Here is a 20,796-nt window from a genome sequence, read left to right on the forward strand (position 1 = left end):
TGCTAAACACACACATGCATGCACACATACGGTGGGTTAACCAACCTGTACATGTCTAAAACTAACATATTATCAGATTAAACCCCGTGTGATTCCCTGGAGCATTGCACCGTGTTCCCCTGTCCCTGTGCTCTCTGTGTGGTAACCCTGTCACCATGCACTAGAGAATTGAAGTCCAAGCCAACATGGTACTGCTGCTAAACACTGACAACAATGAAGATTGTGAACAAAGTCTGACCTGCTCAGCTCTTTATAATAATGGCTTTAAAGAAACTCAATGAAGATATTTATATTATATTTTGTAATCCAAAAGAGTTGTTCTTGCCAGTTTTTGCAAAATACACACACACAATGCACAGAACATATTGTACACACTTACATGCCTATATTGGCATTTTGGAGGAAGTGAAAGGCAGTTTCAAACTGATCAAAGCAAGGAGCAGTTGTCTGACCACAACATAACATCTTTTACTGCAGCGAATGAAAAGCAGAAACAAATACATGTCATGATCTGAGCAGCTACCGTCCGCCTCTGCTGGTTTCAACATGGTGGAGACAGTAGCAGAATGTTTCAACTGCATGCTGGTGTCAACCCATAAACGCTGACATTTACCACACTCTCATGCAACTGAAAAAGACAATGCTAACTGCTAACTGCACCAATAATCATCCCAGAAAGAACAGTTATGAGAAACGATGATGACCAACAAAAATGTAATTAAATCTGGATTAATTTCTACAGATGCAGTGTTGACTACCACTACCAGATGAAAGGCTGTTAATTCATAATTTCTCCACCTGAAATTTATGTATATATAATGACTATCCCTAAATAAGTCTTAATCAAAATTTCCAATTTGTCGTCCACGTCTGTAAATTCTCACAAAAGTCACAAATCCTCTTCCTAAATCACAAAGAACTGTTACATAATTTATGTTTACATCTGGGTAAAGATGTTTTGGATGTATACTATTCAAGTACTGTATCTACCAAATGGCCATACTTTTACATTAATATTCATAACAATAGAAATCACAAACACCTGTCCTTTCACTGATGGATCACTGCTAGATGTAAAAATCCCCTTGATCCCGCAGCCAGCAGAGTAACAGAGCCGCCTGGTCACCATAAAAAAGAAAAAAAAGTCTCCATTTCCATTGTTTGTTAATCATTACATCATGTTTGAGCATAGTGTGGGAGGGAAGGGCAACAGTAAGGGAGTTAAGGGCAAATCAATAACTTCAATAAGCCAGCACAGCTGCTGAATGTACAATCTGAAGGAAGAGAAACAGGTTCAGGAAGATCTGAAGACTCCTTCTACACTTTTCAGAGGCAGAGAGTCAGTTCACCAAACCATGAACTCTGTTAGATTTTAATGCATTTAATCACCAGAACTTCTGGTGCTGTGTACTCTCTTTCTGAGGGCTTATTTGTGCCTCAATTTGAGATGCAAGCAGAATGTAACAACATATTATTTCTGCATTTGTGTACCATTGGTCTTGAGTTTAAATCTGACTTGATCTTCCACAGAGAATATGCACTCCCTTTCCAACATAGTGGATGAGCTGGCAGCCTACTTGAAATATCATCAGTCTTGTTGTGTGTGCAGCTTGTTTTCTTCCAAAACTATTTTTGCTGTAGAGGACAGGAAATTTCTGTATCACTGAAATGCATCCTTTTACTTTATGAGGTACTTTATGATAGAGGCAAAGATCACTGGAGGGGTGAACAAGCAGTGGTGTCGCCACGTACTGTATGTAAAAGAAAAACTACACACAACTAACAAGTACAGGCTACAGAGATGGTACCTAAAGTCCGCCATGATTTAAAACATGATACTCAAGACACTCTTGTGATTATCATTGGCGACCTTGACTTTCCTGCTTTGGCTTCACAATCCACACAATTTTTTTTTTAAATGCCACAGCCAAGGTTATGAAATAGAAGTTCTCTTCTGTCCTGATGTTTAGGAGAGTTATCAGTCCACTTTCTTGAACAGTAAGCTGCTATTTAGTGCTTTCATCAGACAGTCATTATGTAGATTTCTATGATTTGAAATACTGTTTTGTGTAAGTAGTTGTGTTTGTGTAATAGTAGTAGTATAGTATATAAGTGTTTACCTAATGGCAACACATAAATACTGAAATTCAAGAGACAAGAATGAAGCAAGAACGCCTATTTAGTAGGGATAGAATCATACATGGAGAGAAGATAATAGTTTCTGACCAATAGTGAGACCAATAGACCAATACCAATTAAAGAGGAGACTGCAGGCCTAAACTTTAAGCCTTAAAGGAGCTATTTGTTAATATTTCTATCGCTACATAGCCAGTGTTAACATATACAGCTGTTTACTATCCAGTTTTGCCAAGAGCTTCACCCATCATTGTGTTTACAGGACAAAGAGGTTTTAATACACAACTGAGCAGCGCTATTTCTTCAGGGTAGACTGGATGCTACAGTGACTCGGTATCGGAAAGTGATGAGACAATCTGACCAGGCTGGAGCTAGCTGGTTAGCATGCTAACTTCAGTAGAAGAAAAGAAATAGAAGTGATAGAAATAGAAGCAAAACTAGGGGGTTGCTTTCTACCACAGGAGACAGCTCTTGGCAAGTAAAGGAATGAAGTTTAATGGTGAACTTGCAACGTTTTTTCTAGATTGTAAACAGCTGTTAATGCTAACATTGGCCATGCAGCAATAGCAAAACTTACAAATAGCTTATTTAAGGATGCACAGTGCATTAAGAAACATTGAACATAAACAAATCTATGTTACTTCACGATGAAAACTGGAAAACTGGAGAAATACTATGGATCATAAAGAAGATTACTGATTATGGTACTTTGCAGATTGTATTTCAACCCAGAACAGAGAAATCATTCCCTCTTTAAAAGAACAATGATTTCACTTGCAACCCCAGCAACCATCTGGTCCAGATGGTGTCAAACCAATTGTTCTGAAAAGTTGCTGACTAACTCTGTGATCATGTGCATCATCTATTTACCTTGTTCTTGTCTGCGTCCAAGATCCCTCAGGATTGGAGCACATCGTGTACTGTTCTGGTTCCTAATAAAACTCAGACTCAGGCACTGAAAGCCTTTAGGCCTGTGTTTGTCCATGAGCAGCTGAGAAGTGCAACACTTAATCCAATCTGCTTAAAAGCTGTGAACATGACATCTTGTTTTGACGATTTTCTGCTCATTGGAGGCAACAAATCAATTCATGCAGCTTTAAGTATCAGGTTAAAAAATTATATTCCTCTTTGTTAATAACATTTGAGATAATAAATATACAAAGCAAACACACACTTACCAGTGTTTGCATCATTCCTTTAGACTGGGGGATGACCACTCGGAGGTCAGTCTTGCGGCTGGTCGGGATCAGGCTGTTCCCAGACGGTGGAAGAGGAGGAGGAGGAGATTTGGGTGGTATGATCTTCCCCAAACTGCTTCCACCAGGTGAACCCACAAAACCATTTACTGAACAGAGAAATAGAAAAATACATGGACATTTTAGGACTGAAGGTAAGGAAATCCCAGAAGAACTGACTGACAGCTTGACCTTCTGATTGATAGAGAATATGAGCTTATCTAAATGGTCGAGGAGTCACAGTGAATGTTTGGTCTGTAACTCCGTGCAAGGGATATTTTTGCAGAGCCTCTTGTAATCTTTTCTTTTAGTGAAAAGTACAGTGTGTCTAGCCCAAGTTTAGAAATATTTGAAGATTTAGAAAGTGTTTTAAAAACAAAATTGTCCACCACCAAGCTCTGAGTGGAGAATGAAGAAAGCGCAGCTATATATTATACAAAAGATAACAATGAATAATTGATCTTTCTTGCTCTTGACATTACATAATAGCAGCCCTCATATGAGCCATGCTGTTTTGGGACGGAGATGACAGCGAGGATAGTCTGTAAGGAGGACAGACAGCAGTGAGGGCTGAAGACCCAACATCAAAGACAAAAACAGCTGATGAACCAGCAGAAATGACACTGAGGTGCATCCAGATTCTTGGAATAACACAGATGCCTTCACTGGCCTTTAAGCCAAAACTGCTATTGGATAATTTTTCACCAAAAATCTTACAGCAGTAAATTTGACAAAAATAATTTACTTTAGGTAAAATGTTATTATCATTATTAATAGTAATAAATGCTCTGGTTCTTCATATGTAGCGGGTGTACATTTGAAGGCTTATAAATGTTTTGGTACAATATTCTCTGCTCAGTGATCTCAGAAAATCCCACCACTAGATGTCTTTAAAGCTCACAGCACAATTTTAATAAAACAGTACAATATGAAATATAATACTATGAGAAGGAGAATGTGAAACATTTATGTACTTGTAGTCAGGCACAGTACTTGGTTGTACATGGTTATGAAAAAGCAGATTTCCCCACAGTAACTGGGCTGAGTCGTTGGACACTGAACATAACTGCAGACTGGCAGCCACAGAACAGGGAGGGAAAGAGAGAAAGGTTATAGCAGGTAAAGCCCTATCAGGGAGGTTGCTGGGTACAGCATGTGTGTAGTCCAGAGAATTGGGGCATTGTGGAGTTTGTAGTGAAATGGTGTGATGTATGTAGGCTGACAGGATGTTTAAGAGACTGTCAGCCTACATCCTGTCTGTCTACATCAGCCTGAGGAGAGAGGAGAGGAGAGGAGAGGAGAGGATTTTCCCCCTTTGAGAAGCCTTGATTCTCCACCCAGTCCACCCAGCAGATGTGACTGGTGATTACTGAAGTCAGCTCAGACTCTACCTGGTGGTAAAATACTCCTTCTCCTCCTCCTCCTCCTCCTACTCATCACAGTTCAGATCAAAACAGTGATCTGTGTGTCAGTGTGCATGTCCTTTATATGTTGGAGTTTGTTTGTAAGACCCCTGTAAGATACTTTACGTACCAGCTGGTCCAGATCCATTCTGCAGAGCCAGATCAGAACTGCCCTGCAGGCCACCTGAAGATAAACACACACACACACACACACACACAAACACACACACACACACACACACACACACACACACACACACACACACACACACATTGCATACAAATCAGTTATACTTGATTTCTTTTTCTACCAGTTTGTGTCCTGTAACCACTGATATGTAACTAATATTTTGGCTTTAATGGTCGACTGAATCATGCGCTTGCCCTTCTCTGTCCCTATTTCAAGATCATTATCTATTTTGTCTGGTACATGTTTTCCCATAAAGTAAATACAGACACACTGCCCTTTTGTCAAACATGTTGTCACTCACAACATTCACAGGGAAAACACGAATGCACTCTGAATGCAGCTATCAGGACAGAATTTTAACAATGAGTTTAGTCATCAAAGAGCAATGCAAATATGTTGTTACATGTCTTACACTGGAATATTACAGTAAGCACAGCCACATGCACACACCTGTATTTCCAGTGCTGGGAGGTCTTTGTGGAGAGTTTCTGTGGAGGTGTGTGTGATGTGACGAGAGGATCCCGCTGTCAGCCAGAGCTGCTGTGGCTGCAGCTAAAGCCTGGGAAGTCACACCTCCTCCTCCTCCTCCTCCTCCTCCTGCACCGGGGCTGTACGGCATGCTGCCTGGTGCCAAATGCATGAAGTTCTGCTGTGGAAGGCCTGTGGACTAGAGAGACAGCGGCAGAGAGAGGCATGTTGAGTAATATTTGAGTTGCTAATCAATGACTGAATTGTTTTTCATCTGTTGTTTTTTCTACATCCTACTTTATGTGTTTGTTTCAGTGGGTACATCACCATTGCTCAGAGTGGTTACACAGGGGTCAAACACATGATTAATGACTGAATGATATGAATATGGCCTTTTGCCCCACATAATGTTTAAACTAAAAAGATGGAAGAAAATTTCCATCAAATCTAAAATAAAGTATCAGAGCCTGTGGGTAAGATGCAAAAAAGAAAGTTAAACAGATATAAGATTGGAAAGTTCAAGTCCCTGCAGAGAAAATGTGGGTGGGAAAAGCCAACAGGTTAAAGTCCTTAAGGCATTAATAAACAAGGCTGTGATCTGTGTTAGTTTTAAGTTGTGAAAAGTGAGAGCAAACGAAAACTGAGAACAAGAAACTTAAAATGCAGCTTACGATTTTATGACTCTTCATCATGTTGTCAAATTCCTCATTGATTTTCTTGTATTTCTCCTCAGTATTGGGGGTGAGGACGTAGGAGGCCTCACCATCAGGGCTGTCACAGCCTCGGTGCTCCTTCTTGTTCAAAGCCTGTGGGTGAAATAAGCACACGTGAGGAAGGCAAGTTTAGAGAAAAAATGATTAAAACGAAAGAGAAATTACAAACACATCCACAAGTCTTTGGTACAGCTTACAGTGTCCTGTAGTTGAGATTCACAATAAAGCCACAGAGAGCGGCAGGCTGACTACTGAGGGGAGGAAGTTTACTTATGTTCTACAGTAGAGAACTAAACCAGCTTGTTTACAATGATTTACAAATGTATTTGAATTTTTAAATTAATTCTGTCTAAGTAAAGTCTATTTTCACAAAGAGGTTTGTTACAGATGCAAAAGAGTCCAGATGACACAAAACTGTTTGAACATGTAACATAGCAATAATTCATTATTTCTCTATAATAACATTTGTCCCTGTCACAAGCTGAGGTATTGCAGACAGGATGTGTATGGTTCTGGCTGGTCCCCATTCAATATGTGGTTAAAGAGCAGGAAGGACAACTAACCACTAACGAGACTAGAAACCAGATCTGATTCTCAAGAGGTTCCAAAAATACAGATACTTCCCTACCGCCGAGGCCATATTTACATTCCTGTAGTTGTGTAAATACAGTCCAGATAAGATCCTTATTTTCATTCTTAAATCAGTGTGGATGTGTAAACATATTTTTATTCTGTGGTAAAATGCCTCTAATGTGTTCATCACTTGAAAAAGCTTTACGAAAAGTAGCCGGTGTTTGCTTCATTACACATTATTTATTTTTTATTTGGAAAAATGTTTCCAATGACTTTGCAGGCGAACCAACCAATGGCTGATTTAATTCACGTTTGTCGAGCATTTAATTATCTGAGTGTTTCTCTGGAGAATCCATTAACAACAGTCACAGACTGAAAGCATAGAGCTGGTAATGTAGAAAATAAAGCACAATAATGAGGTTATGTTTTCAACCATGTCTGTGTGTTTGCTTACTTGCTTGTTTGTTTGTTTGTTAGTAAGCAGGATTATGCAAAAAGTAATGAACTGACTTGCACTGAACTTGGTGGAGGGATGGGGCATAGGCCAGGGAAGAACCCATTAAATTTTGGGGGATGATGCAGATCATTTACTATGAATTTGAATTTTTTTCTCTAAAGTCTGGTGTATGTTGTTTGACACTAACCATGGCAGAGGTCTGCACTCTATGAGTGCCCTTGTAGTTGTTTAATTTTTAGCCACACCAGCAGCATGGCTCTAGGAATGGCAAAGTCTGTCTGTCAGTTTGTCAGTTTGTCAGTCTGTCCACTTCTGTGGTCCAGGATGAAATACCTCGACATCTATTAGATAGATTGGTGGGATGCTGGTTAAAGGCATTCAGGGGCCACAGAGGACATATCCTCATGACTTTGTTGATCCCCTGACTGCTCATGTAGCACCACCAGCTGGTAAAACTTATCTGGGTAAATATTTCTACATCCCCAAATGGAGAATCCTAATTACTTTGGTGATCCCCTCTAAGGTTACACCCACACTATTAGGTTTTAGTTTTATAACGCATCTCTTTTCCTACATTTCCTCCTGCCATCCACACTACTCCATATGTGTCAACCAACATTTGTTTGACATTAACATGTGGGAAAGGAAATTTGGTAAACACAGTCATGTCCCCTCTGGATAAATTGTGGTAACTTTGGTGATCCCCTGACTTTCTATGTAGCTCCATCATCGGGCCAAAATTTTAATTTGTCCAGTAGTTTGGCTAATAACCAAATATCAGCATAACTAAACCTGATGGCATTGCCATCTGTCTTAGCTGTACTTTATGTTTAATGCTAATTAACAGACGTTGGCATGCTAACATGCTAAGTTACTATTACACTATTAATTAGTAAGTATGTTAACATGCTGACTTTAGCATTTAGCTCACAGCTGTGCATAAGTACAGCATCACAGAGCTATGGCCATCAATATAATACTCAACAATAGAAACAATATTTATTAAAGTTGATGATTATGGTTAAAATAAATAAATCTGAAAACTGTTCTTCACAGTTTCGGCTACACGGTAAAGCTCTTTACTCAGTCTGCTATGAGGAATAAACCTCTTCTCTATCTAACTGTACCAACTCAGTAATCAGGACAGTTTGACCTATAGGAGGCGTGACATACAATTAGTCTGAGTCTGAGTAAGGTCAAATGGTTAAATGCTCTTAACTGAGACACTGAACCACTCACCTAATTATTCTCTGGGTGTTACTGATCTGACTTTTAGTGCTCTATAAATCGCAATAATTGCCTCCTAGCATTTATGTTTTGCATGTATAGTAGTGTAACAGCTACCTACATGGACTGTACATTGCTCTGACAGTGTGTTTGACGTTATGACGTTACAGACAAAAAGCTGGTCTGAGTGGTACAGACATTATACATCTAGTTTTCCTCTGGAGAGATGCTGCTCCACATCACACTCCACTTACTCATCGACATTCACATCAGCCTTTTAAACACAGTGGACTGGAGTAAGCAGATATTTTTATAGCAGGCCTGAAACAACTTGGGGTTTGGTTGGGTGTTTATAATGGTGCAGGGTGGGAAATAAAAGGCAAAGAGTTGGCTGTTAATCACAGAGATTTAGCCGTCAAATGAGATTCATTAGCACAAACGCCTCTGTCTATAGAGGCTCATGTTACTGTGAGCAGTGCAGCTTTCACAAATAGCCACAGTGCGACAGAAAGACCATCCTGGGAAAGAAAATGCTGCTCTCAGGAAGGAAGAACCTGAGCTTAACATCAGCTCAGGTCCCTTATAGAGGCATCGTCAATCATAAACAACAATTAAGTATAAGCATAGTATTCTTGTGACAGATAAAAATGTAAAGAGGTGGAAAAAATGATGTGAAACTGAAATTTGTGACATTAACTAGAATTATGCAGAACCTCAAACCACAGAGGCTTTGACAAAAGTTAAGCAATCATCATTTTTAATATATGTGAAAGTAAAATGCTACTCATCCTCTTTGTCTCTTCTTTACTTTCTATTAAACAGCTTATCTCTTCATATCATAACATGTGTACATCCTTACATCAATATCCCACTCATGATTAGATGATAATTTAGTCATGGGATCATAAAAGTTTCTTTACATCACATCTTTAACTATATCTCTCATGTGATAGCTCTGCCCATGCTCTATCAACACAACATGCATTACCTGTACATTATCATAAAACTGTGAGTTGGTTAGTTTTTGAGTATCTGTCACAGATTTTTTTTTCTTGATACATTTTGTATAATGTGTTATGTAACATACCATAGATAAATTATAAGAGGTAGATAGCAAGTCGTATGTTTAGAAAAGTTAGTTTGTGAGGTGAACTATACATGAAGCAAGTTAGAGAAGTCAGCCTGTGACTGGATGTTGGCTGTTTGAATATCCAAATCTGAAGGTTTAAATGAAAAAAAGCAACATATCTTTTAACACAACAACGACAGACTATCATCTCAAATTGGTATGAACTTGATAACATGCAACAGAGCAACGTTAGCATTCATTCAGTCATGTCTTCGGCTAATGCTCCAATATTTACTCTGCTTTTAGCTCCTGAAGGAAATATCTGCCTATTTAGCTGCTAAATGCTCCACTATGTTCACCAGCTAATCGCAAACTTTGTCTGTCTATCATACAGTGGGATTTTATTTTTTTTTTTTTGCTGGATAAATCTGCCTGCTGTGACAGGAAACAAGGTTGATGAGAGTTAATCAAAACAGTGAAGTTATAGGCCGTAACACCAAAACAATGCGCTAAAAGACACTGAATGGTTCAGTTGGCTGATAATTCTCTGTGGGTTTATCATTACAAGCAGATTTCACATTATACATGTTTATTGTTAATACACAAATGTGAATTATATCAGCAGTGAATTGTAGCAGAAGATTGTGTGATATTAAAAAAAAAATATATATATAATTCCCGCTGTAAATAAAATGAAGCCAAGCATGGACTTGGCATTGCTCAGGTGGTTTAGAAAGATGATTGGTTTAGAATATGGTTGGATTGAATTGATGGATGTAAGTCTGTAGCACCTGGACCTTGGTACAGTCCAGGAGTCACTGCAAAAAAAATCAAATCATACCAACATCATGTCTGGATGGTGACATCACCTCTCTGGTATCCATCATCTCATCTCTGCTCCTCATTACATTACACATGATGGCGTGAAAAGGATAGACTGACAGGCCGACACCGCGGCCAGCTGACTGTCTGCACCACATGTCCTCTGCATTCCCAGACACTAGTAGTTATTAGATGCTTTAAACACACATTTGCGAGTCTATTTTCACCAAAGGCCTGAAACTCCACTTTAACAACTGGTGACCACTTACAAAGTCACACGCTCAATTCCTGCTCAATTCAACGGTTGTTCGTTTCCTCGCTCTAGTTACCAGACAGTTTAAAATTCCAATGGAAACACGCAGTGTTTGGCTTGTTCAGTTCAGGACAAGCTTTCCCTCAACCTGTCGACCTGCCTGCGTGTTGGACCCTTCAATTGATAATTATGCCATTTGGTCTAATTACAGGAAGGTACCCTGTGAAGCAGTGCCAGCAATTATCAGTCAAAATGACAGGTGGAGAATGAATTATGCATCAGTGATTTGAAAATTCTGTACAATATGGATAATATGGACACATTCAAACAAACAAGGTGATGGAAAAAGACCCTTACCCATCAACTGCCAGTCACAAGTCAGCTGGGACACATAGTTCTGAATTCCAATATACAGTTTATATTGTACTATTTGCCATTCATTAACTAAGATCAAAGACCCTTCCCTTGCTACAGTAAAGCACCACAGTATCAAGTATCATTTTTTACCACGAGCTTACCACAGGGAAGTGCTGTCATACATAACCTGGAAATGAGATATCACATAATAGTCTGCCAACACTGGAATGTATCTGTGTAAACAAGAAGCGATGAAGTGTTTAAATATTCATCTCTGCTTTCAATGGTTCACATTTATGTCTGTCATGTGAAATGAAACAAACAGAAAAAGATACAGGACTGATCAATCTCTGGCCGTCTGATTGCAATCATAACCTGTGAAATACCTGCAGGTGAAGGTATTCATCATAGATATTAAAGTTAGATGACAGAACTCCAGAACAAGTCTTATAATAACTCAGCAATCATTGTTATTATTAACGACAGGACGAGAAAAAACAGCAGATGGAAAGTCTTCAGTTACTCAGCATCAGGAGTTTGTTACTCTACAGCCATTCTCTGATTCATGTGTGAACTCAGCTTGACCTTACAAGCAAAATAAGGAGTTTTTTTTTTTTTTTTCTCGAGGACAGCTGTTACCAATCATGTGATCCCCCAAGTTTCTTATATGTTTCACAACATACTCAGGTAGTTTTACAGTTCCAACTCCTGTGAAAAAAGTTGTTTTCTTTAGAGAAAGGACAGTGGACAGCGTGGGACACAGCGTAGACCCAGGAAAGGAGTGTCTAGAGGGATTTGGTCTGAGACCCATATGGCTATATGTGGCTCCACAGATGCTGGTCTAAACCACTACATCATGTCTGGGAACTGAAGACTATCTTAAAGTGTCTGCTGGGGGATCTGAGAGTGTGTGTCTCCTTATCATCTCAAATGTCAAAGTCGGATTTAGTGGATCACCAAAGGCATCTGGATCATTGCCACCATGAGGCACGGGCTGCAACATTAAGCATCTTAACATATGAGGGTGATGCCTTGTTGCTGTTGGGGCGGCATCAAAGATAAAATAAGGCTCCCTCTTACCATGGAGTGAGTCTCTTCCAGTCGGGTGATTGTCCTATAGGCTAAGAATAGTGCAGACAAGGGAGTGTTTGAGATGCGATTCGACACATCTCTGGCAGCGATAAGCTGAGCTCACACACTTTCAAAGGCCAATCCACATACAGTTTCCACAGATTGTTTTTTTTAATGAGCCATGCTACCATACAGAACTAAACCAGAGCAACCACTGCGCTGTATGCCACAGTGTCTGCATTTCAGTGTATTGTAGTTTTCACTTTCTGTTATGGCTTTCATTCATCTCTGGGCTCTGCAGGCTAAAATGACTGCACTGCATACCTTGGACGGCTGCTCTGTTATTGTTGAAACTAAAGTCTGCAGCACACAAACCTGTCTCATTATTATGACAAAAGTAATCTGTTTGTGAGATTAGCTGACCGGTTGGGACTTTGTAGTTGTTATAGCTGGCAGATCACCATTCCTGGCTTCCACCTTTGTTTCAGGTTGACATTACACTTTTATCTCCTCCATATGGACATAGATCTGTAGAGTGTGTTTCAAAAGAATCTACTGCTTAAAGTCAAACAGTTTTGCTAAGAAACCATCCATGGTTATGACTTACCCAACTGACAATAACTTGATTGGTGGAAATCGGTGTGGACAGACACTAAAAATAGTTTGGTGTTTTGCTTCAATTTCAACACTGTTAGCACTTAGTGCCATCTGTGATTGGAGCACTCCCATTATTCCATGACCCTGTAAGTTACACCGTGTTGCGATTCAAATCACTACATGTTGACAGTGACAGTCTGGTCATGTGCCATCTGCCTCAACTGGACCCATGTGGCACATGGCAAAATGTGCTTTGTATAGAGCGCCACAGGGAAGACGTATTTTTGTAGTTAGCATCACCCTGGTTACTTCTACAAAACGCCAATGGCTACATTGGCTTTTGGATTGCTGCAGAATAAAAGCTCTGTGACAAACAAAAGTTTATGATACTAACACATTTTGTTCAGCACAATATCTTCACAAATGAACACCAACTTATGATTTTTGAAGCCTAAATACAATCGCCAGAAGTAAAAAGCTAATATGAGGCTATAAACAAACTACAACAACATTGCATGACTTCCAACTTGTAGTTTGATTTATGCTAAGATGCTAGCTAATTTCCAGGTTTTAGGACTCATTCCTGTAGCACTCTATACTATGGGACAATCAAAACACTGAGTGTGCAGCTGTGTTGAAATAACGTAAATAAAACGTTACATCTAATAGGAATCAATCCCTAACAATGGCAAGTTAAGCTAAGCTTCCATTTATCAGAGTAAGCTAGTTAGCCTAGCTTGCTAGCTTGGTATTCTGAGTCACACTCCCAAGTGTTGAATGTTGTAAAGGGACAAGCAGCTTAAGAGAATAGTTTGAGATTCACTTTCTTGCCAAAAGTCAGATGAGAAAATTGATACCACTCTTATATCTGTACAGCCAGAATCCAGTTAACTTTAAGCGTGGCGCAAATTAAGACTGGAAACGGGAGAAATGGTTAGCCTGTCTCTGTCCAGAAGGTAACCAAAGCCACCTTCCACCAGTTTTAAAGATCATTAACATATTAGTATTTCTTTGCTGTTACCATACAGACATAAGAGTGGTTTCAATCTCCGCATCTAACGCTGCAAGAAAACAACTAAGTGCATTTCCCCAGACATCAAAGTATTCCTTTAAAAACACGTTAGGATAGCTTTTTGAACTTGTTGAAAAGAGGAAAAAATGCTTTGTCTTATCACTTTCAAGCTCTACAGTATTTCTCAGGTCGGCAACACACCCCAACAGCTGAGTTAACACAGCAGCTAAGTAGTTAAGTTAGCATGCATAGCATCATTGGCTCTAAGTCAGCCAATGCCATTGGAAAGGTCTATCCACTGCTTCCACAATTATGCCCTAAAGGGAATTTATCCCCCTTTAGAAATAGTTTACATTTCCTTACACAAAAAGTGAGTAGAATGCAAATTTCAATTTGACTGTAAAACATACTTAAACAAAGTAAAGAGACAAAGTTTATGGTGAATGTGGTAGCACTCCTGTGAAGGCTGCCTGTGTGTGACAAAGAAACCTGTGAGCTGTTGTGTGTTTGTTTGTGGAGAGATAATCATCAGCAAACATCATGTTTCATCAAACAACAACAATGAACCCACAGAATCTTTCTGCCGGTCCCTGGTGACAGGTGTTTTCTGTTGCAGCCAGTGCGGTGTTATTTTACACATAGTCAAATTCCATGCTTAAATGTTGCAGATGGACCGACCCATATGTAAAAGAGCAACCTCCCACTATCCAGGTTTTGTTTTAACCAGGTTGTTTATCTGCGTGACATTTGTGGGAAAAAAAACAAAGGGCTTAATTTAGGCAAATAAAGCCTGGCTAAAGGCTACAGAGCTGGTACAGATGTCTGCGTGTGGTTTATCAGGACAATAGACATGATTATTTTATTTAGAGTCATTATGGGCAATATCAATGATGCAACCTCAACCACTGCTATCACCACATATTAGAGCAGGGGTCTCCAACAGCCGGCTCGTGAGCTACCAGTAGCTCACCAGAAGGTTCTGAGAATATAATACGTACGAACCATGGGCGCATAGTAAAAACTTTAAGCAGCACAACTTCACTCTGTAAATCTACTCCAAATGCAACTAAATGAAATACACAAACACACCCCCCTGTTGTCAGTCAAATGAGTTACACTGTCAAGTTTGTTTACCTCACATATGCTGTAGGCGACATGCAGTGATAGCAACTCTTCTAAATAAAAGAACATATATAAACTTTTAAGTGAGTTAAACTGTGGGCTTCAATTTGAGCCCCATTTTTTTCAGCCCATGTTTGGTGACATTTTGTGAAATTAAATGTACTGAATTATCTATTTTAAGCTCTTGTTTGTTATGTAGCTACCATTGTATGTACTGAGAACTATCACTGGATTACTCACTAAGGAGCTTCTTCTTTCTCTGATTTCTAGGCAGACGTTTATTTGCAGTGGTGTCATGTCTGTGTGTTTAGGTTTGACTAAAATCATGACTCTTTGACACTGATGTAAGTTTCAGATGTTTTTGGTACAAAATGTGAATTTTTGATATTGATATTTGATTATTAATCTGATTTGGTTTGGAGATCAGTTGGAGTGTTTTGATATAATATGTGAATAAATGTAACCAGTAATATAAGATGTTAGGAGCCCCTTTTATTTTGTTAAAGTAGCTCTCAGAGTAAAAAAGGTTGGAGACCACTGTATTAGAGGATGAAATCAGCTTCTGTTCATCCCTAAGCCTGTATTTACTTCAATTTCTTTTTATTTTCAGCCCTATAATTACCTAATTCCTCCTGAGAAACAATGTTAGATTTACTTAGGAAGGTTAAGAGTCTGTGAATGTGGTAAGATAGAGGACACTGAGCAGATGGAAAACTGGACTCCCCCTGAAACATTGAAGCTTCTCTCTTTTTCAGGAAGTGGGAAGAGGCATTTTTGAAAACAAACAGTTAATTTGGGAAGTTAAGCTTCCTTTACACTCAGTTTGTATTTGGTACAGCCCTGCTGTGTGTGTGTAAAGGAGGATGGGTGGAAGCAGTAAATACAGGCTCTCAGCAAGGCAGACACGCATTAGAAGCTTACATAAACAGCCAGAACATGAGTCAAGATGACCATTCATTTTTAATGGCAGCAGCAATGAGTACGTGCTGTGAGGGACAGGCTAGGGCTGCTCAAGGACCATGATGCAACACTGCCAGCGTCACAGTACTGATGACGCTGCAGGAGCCCACAGAATGGGCGGATGGCTTGATCTTATCACTGAAAATATTTATGTTCTCCAGTAGGCCTGCTACAACTGGAGTGAGTTAACGCTTAATACAGAGAGCACTGAAGGCAGACACAGCTGGACCAGTTCTGCTGAATCCTGAGTCACTATGCTTTCTAGGAATTCATCCTTCTAAAGCACAAGCTGCAGTCATTTCCTTCCTTAATCCTCTAAATGGATGCTAACAGCATCAGAGCTTTCATAACAAATATTGACGGATTTTCAGAAAGTAAAGAGTTTGAGTGTAAATCCTCAATAGTGTTTTACAGTTTCAAGAATTTTCCCTCTCTTATGAGCTCTCTGGTTTTGTGTTTCTCCAAGTCTTTATTTTATTCCCTCTCTCTTTTCCTCTTCTCTATCATTTCTACTGTTTTTTTCTTTCTCTGTATTTGCTCTCTACTGGAGAGAAACAGAACACTTGTCTAGTGTCATCTATATATTCCCCTGGCATGAATACACTCTTTAAAACCATCAAATGACAGAGGTTGCTGGATTAGGCATGTAGGCATTTAGCTGTCACTCAAAACAGACAACACTGACTCTTTGTGTCTCTGCCTTGAAAAGTGAATGGCTGGATGCAACAAAACTTCTCTCAGTTAAATAAAGGCAAGACTGAGATAGTACTATTTGGGAACAAAGAAGGAAGGTTGCAATTCAGTGCCTACCTGGAGTCTAAAGCATTAAAGACTTCGCTCATGTTGAAAACCTCGGTGTAATCATGGCTGGGGATCTTAGTTTCAGTGATCATGGTAACTGGCTTTAAAGAGAAGCTAAAAACGGCTCTATTCTCCTCTGGCTTAATTTAATCATTTAATCTGGCATTTTAATTACATATTATCTGTTTTATAATCTGTGTTTGATACTGTTTTCTTATTATGCTATTATTTTTTATGCTTCTTATATTTCTGTTAAGCGCATTGAATGATCTCAGTGTATGATAATGTGCTATACAAATAATTTTGTCATACCTTGCCTTACACTGAAAAAGCACAATAAATGTAATGGTTCACCCACACAAAGAGGAAGAGGGAAGTCCACATTTTCTCTACAAAGTCAGGCTGGACATGAATAAGACCCTGCCCAATGCAATATGTTTTCCCAATTACAACACCAGCGCTGACATTATGGCACGACCACCACCCACCTCTACAATGTCAGAGTTGGTTCTGCTCTCATGGGGTTCGTTGTACTCGGTGTATTTCAGTAGGACTTTGTCCATGTCGGTGCTGGCGTACTGAAACAGCTTGTTGGAGCTGTTGAAGATGATGAGGGCGATTTCACAGTCACACAGAACGCTCAGCTCGTAGGCCTTCTTCATCAGACCGAACTTCCTCTTCATGAACGTCACCTAGAAAGACAGACGCAGAGGATCAGTCTAGTTTCCTTCAAATATCCACTCAGACAAGGAGTTTACATGCAAAGCTGTAGCTGTAGAACTGATTGCATTTTTCAGTTATTTTGAAAGTATGATCAGCTGATCATCATTTCCTCTTCATTCTATCACCTCAAGCAAATCCTAATACAAGAAGACTTAATTGTTTGTATAAAAAAGATGTCAAGGTGGAAGATATACAAAATGTTAAATGGGCAAAGGAGTGTCTCCAAAATATTTTCTGTGAACTGGGATCAGTGCTGTAAACTGTGCAGAAAACACAAATTTGAAATGTTTTAGAGACATAAATCTCCCAGAATGGAGTGATGTCAGAGTTCAACCAGAGTAAAACTTTCTGAACATCAGATCACAGTGTAATTGAGCATTTTTGTCATCCCAGATTACATGTGGATGTAAAAATTGCTTTTTAGGTGATGAAATCCAAATAGCTTAATGGCAAAAAGGGCAGGTTCCACTGCAGCCTCTAATCTGAGTCAAATGTGTCATATTAACACACATTTGCATTGACATTTATGTTTCATTTCAAGAACTTATTTATTTATTTGTTAATTTGATAGGGGCAATGCAAGTTAATGAACATCAGTACAAAATACATTATGTAAACATGCCACACAGAGAGGGAGAGGAATGAGGAGGGAAGAAGTGGCTCAAGAAGATGGGTTCTGAAACTGAACTCCCCCAAGAGGGTGGCAATATCCTGGAAATTTGTTTCCAATGGAATGCCACTTATTGAATGGATGGGAAATGTGGGTGGGTAAAGCAACTCAGTAATGTTTCCCCACCCTTAATGAGTACTATCAAGGTGTTCATCCTTAGGTGTTACCTCGCAGTCATCATATTCCTTGTAAATTCATAATAATGTGACTGAACCCTCCCAATATAAAGCAAACCTCCAAGCAGACAGTATTATATTGCACTGTGATATCTAAAATGAAGCAACCATGTTCCCCTAAACCATGACATGCACCTCTACATTTTATCTGAAATGCATTGTTCGGAGTGGACCATTTACAGCTCATATCAAACCCACATACAACCCACAGGTCACTCATCGATCATGCTTTCATCCCTTTTTTGGTGTGTAGCTAACTCCCTGCAGTGAGTCACCTGAATGCATCTTCCATCCAGCTTCTGGGATCCTGACTCATATCATCTCCATAAACTTCCTTCTGACTCTCACATCTTCTCACACCGCCAAGATTTCTAGAAGTGTTGAGTAACAGGTGTATTTCATGCGGTCCCCGCCTGCCAAATTCATGTTCTCACGTTTCCAAATGTTCACAGCTCTGCAGGTCACAGGTCAGTTTTTTCTGAAGCAGCTGGTAGTTCAGGTACTTGCTCAAAGGCACCATAACAGTTGTAGGTGATGAGGGTAAGAGTCTTAATTTTTTCAAAACATTAGCAACAACTGCACCCAGAAAACAGTCAGGTTCAACAAAAACATGGACACCATTTAGCAGGGCACAGTCATTTGCATTCTAAGAAGATACACAATATAATCCACACTTGATCATCAAAAAGCAGTTTTTCCAGTTTCAGTTTCGACCAAGGTTTTGAGTTAGTGTTTTGCCAAATGTAATTCACTGAGGAGAAGTATAAATTATTCTATAAACATAACTTGGAAGAGAGGTTGGGAAGAGCAGGTACCTACTAATCAGACTGGCAGAGTGGTTTGTCAAGCAAGTGTGTGTGCATTTCACACATCTTATCCGTTCAGTAGAAATCACCCACTCCTCTCCTGTAGCTTTCTGCTCCTCTTGCTCTTACAGGCTCCTGAAATGAACATTCAAGCTCCTCCATAGGCTCTCCTGGCACCTCCTCACCATCACTGGTTATTCACTGGTCACAGAAATGTCTCCTCAGTCTGTAATGTCTGAGCATCGATGTCCTTGCAAAGAAGGACATGAGATGCTTCCATTAATGCTGCTGCTAGGGTTCTAACTAAAACTAAGAAAAAAGAGCAATCACACCAGTTCTCAGGTCTTGGCACTTGCTTTCAGTCAGATACAGAATTGATTTTATAGTTTTACTTATTGTCTACAAGTCATAGTCTGGGCCCCTAAATATATTTGTGAAATATTCAATGTACATAAGCCTAACAGGTCTATAGGATCTGCAGGAGCTGGAACTAAAACTAAACAGGGTGAAATGGCTTTCAACCACTATGTTGCCCACTGCTGGACCCAGCTCCCAATGGAGATCAAATCTGCCCAAACTGTTACTGGCATTAAAAAGAAGCTAAAAATTGCTCTTTTCTCCACTGCTAACTTAATCTTTTAATCTTGCACTTTAATTAAATATTATCTATTTTATAATCTGTGTTTTATACTGTTTTCTTATTATGCTTTTTACTTCTATTTTTAAGCTTTTTTTATTTTCTGTTAAGCACACTAAATGACCTCTGTGTATGATAATGTGCCAGACAAATAAATTTGCCTTTCCTTTCCTAATCATTGTCGGCCTATATGTCAGATAACTGACATATGCACGGTGTAAAGCGTGGGCGATGTAAGCCAAAGCATTTTAATGTGTGGAACCCAGTATCTTACAGCTGCTCTCCATCCCCACTTAGAGGCTTTTATCCAGGGAACTGTTGCAAGTACCATTATATGCATGAGAGCACTGTGGCTTTATATATATTCTCTACCACAGAAAGCCAGGGAGAGAACGCTATCCCGTTAATAAGTGATTTATTATCCTTTTTGGCCATAAAACTATAGTCTTCTTAAGATATTTCAACATTTTCCCAATGGGGATGATATGATGTCATTTGTCTCCAGGATGGTTTGATTTGTTTTTGAAGGGTCTAAGATGTTGGAGCTCCTGAAACATCACATGTTCCAGTTAGGAACCAAAGGCCAGAACCAAGTTCACATTCAACCAAGCTGAACATTTGCACTAATGCCAGAAACATTTTGGAACAGTTCTCACTGAATAAATGTTGCATCTCACTACAGTAACTAGATTAGATGATAGTGGTAAAATTGACGCTACAGTTCTCACTATGGTTCCAAGAACAGTTAACTTTTGTTGGCAGAAAAGTCAGTTTCCTCTTTAACAAAGTTTTTAATTATATTCATTATTTCTCGGGCGTGACTTGCAAATATATTTTGGTGAAAAGAGATAAAGAAGAACTACCGGGTTCCTCTTTTAGAATATGTGTGTGCAGGTCGATGGTGTATCGCTGGTGCATCTTTCTACTACAGTCATGTCGCCACCATATAATCTGCAGAGTGTGTAATAGTGTGATACTTCAAGAAAAGAGGAAAAACTGCTAAAAACACTTGATGCACTTGACAGATAAAACGAGAACAAGCCAACTTCCCAAAATAGAGTGCAAGAAACTAAATATACAGCAGGCTCCAGTGATAGTGCACACCCAACAGCTAAAGCAGTGTCTATCTAAAAATGCTCCAGCCAAGACAACCAAACATCAAATATAAACATCATCCCAGATATTTACTTTCCAGCCACATCCCTATTTCCAGAGCCTGCGCTTTCCTTCCAGACAGGCTGGTATTTGTTGTGCTGCTGGAGGTGATATATATAGAGGAGACAGACAGAGAGGGATTCCAGTGGGCAGCAGTGTGGCT

At 39.4% G+C, this 20,796-nt stretch overlaps 1 protein-coding gene across 3 annotated transcripts in view; it reads right to left on the minus strand.

Moving 5' to 3' along the window:
- Window positions 1-20,796, minus strand: part of LOC111218336 (myocyte-specific enhancer factor 2A-like) — a 44,519-nt gene that overhangs the window by 4,303 nt on the left and 19,420 nt on the right. For 2 of the 3 annotated variants that reach the window (XM_022740598.1, XM_022740606.1), the window contains exons 3-7: window positions 16,955-17,158; window positions 6,104-6,238; window positions 5,415-5,631; window positions 4,905-4,958; window positions 3,315-3,481 (exon numbers count right to left, since the gene is read on the minus strand). In XM_022740598.1, coding sequence (XP_022596319.1) covers window positions 3,315-3,481; window positions 4,905-4,958; window positions 5,415-5,631; window positions 6,104-6,238; window positions 16,955-17,158 — 777 coding nt within the window. Of the gene's footprint in view, window positions 1-3,314; window positions 3,482-4,904; window positions 4,959-5,414; window positions 5,632-6,103; window positions 6,239-16,954; window positions 17,159-18,854; window positions 18,935-20,796 lie in introns of those variants that run through there. The other variant, XM_022740614.1, reaches the window with a different exon arrangement.

The sequence above is a fragment of the Seriola dumerili genome, unplaced genomic scaffold (assembly GCF_002260705.1).
Source record: "Seriola dumerili isolate Sdu_G_001 unplaced genomic scaffold, Sdu_1.0 BDQW01000003.1, whole genome shotgun sequence".
Classification (NCBI taxonomy): Eukaryota; Metazoa; Chordata; class Actinopteri; order Carangiformes; family Carangidae; genus Seriola; species Seriola dumerili.